Here is a 432-nt window from a genome sequence, read left to right on the forward strand (position 1 = left end):
GCCTCTCGCCGGGCACTGCAGGGGGCGTGGGGACCTGTGACACCAGCCAACAGTGCCCCCAAAGCTCTGTGTCGTGGCACGTGAGCCACAGGGAGGCTGGGAGAGTGACCACTGCCTCCCTCCTCAGGTGTGATAGAGAAGCGAGGCTCTCAGCCCCTGCTGGACATCTTGGAGGTGGTGGGAGGCTGGCCGGTGGCCATGGACAGGTGGAACGAGACTGTAGGTAAGGCCGGGCCTGGTGGCAGCCTCACAGACAAATGGCCTCACAGACAATGGCCTCACAGACAAATGGCCTCACAGACAAATGCAAGAGGACCAGAGCCAGGACTCCTTCGGCCCAAGACTTTCCAGGAGGGGACCCCACCCCTACCCCCAGCTGCCTGCTCTCAGGAGCCCCAAGAGGCCCAACCCAGCCAGGGCAACCTCGGGGTC

At 63.9% G+C, this 432-nt stretch overlaps 1 protein-coding gene across 1 annotated transcript in view; it reads left to right on the forward strand.

Moving 5' to 3' along the window:
* MMEL1 (membrane metallo-endopeptidase-like 1) overlaps positions 1-432 on the forward strand; it is a 51,593-nt gene that overhangs the window by 34,548 nt on the left and 16,613 nt on the right. The window contains exon 7 of the mRNA XM_011930980.1: positions 128-233. Within this exon, the coding sequence (XP_011786370.1) occupies positions 128-233 (106 nt within the window). The remainder of the gene's footprint in view (positions 1-127; positions 234-432) is intronic.

Source organism: Colobus angolensis, unplaced genomic scaffold, assembly GCF_000951035.1.
Source record: "Colobus angolensis palliatus isolate OR3802 unplaced genomic scaffold, Cang.pa_1.0 Scaffold89, whole genome shotgun sequence".
NCBI classification, from domain to species: domain Eukaryota; kingdom Metazoa; phylum Chordata; class Mammalia; order Primates; family Cercopithecidae; genus Colobus; species Colobus angolensis.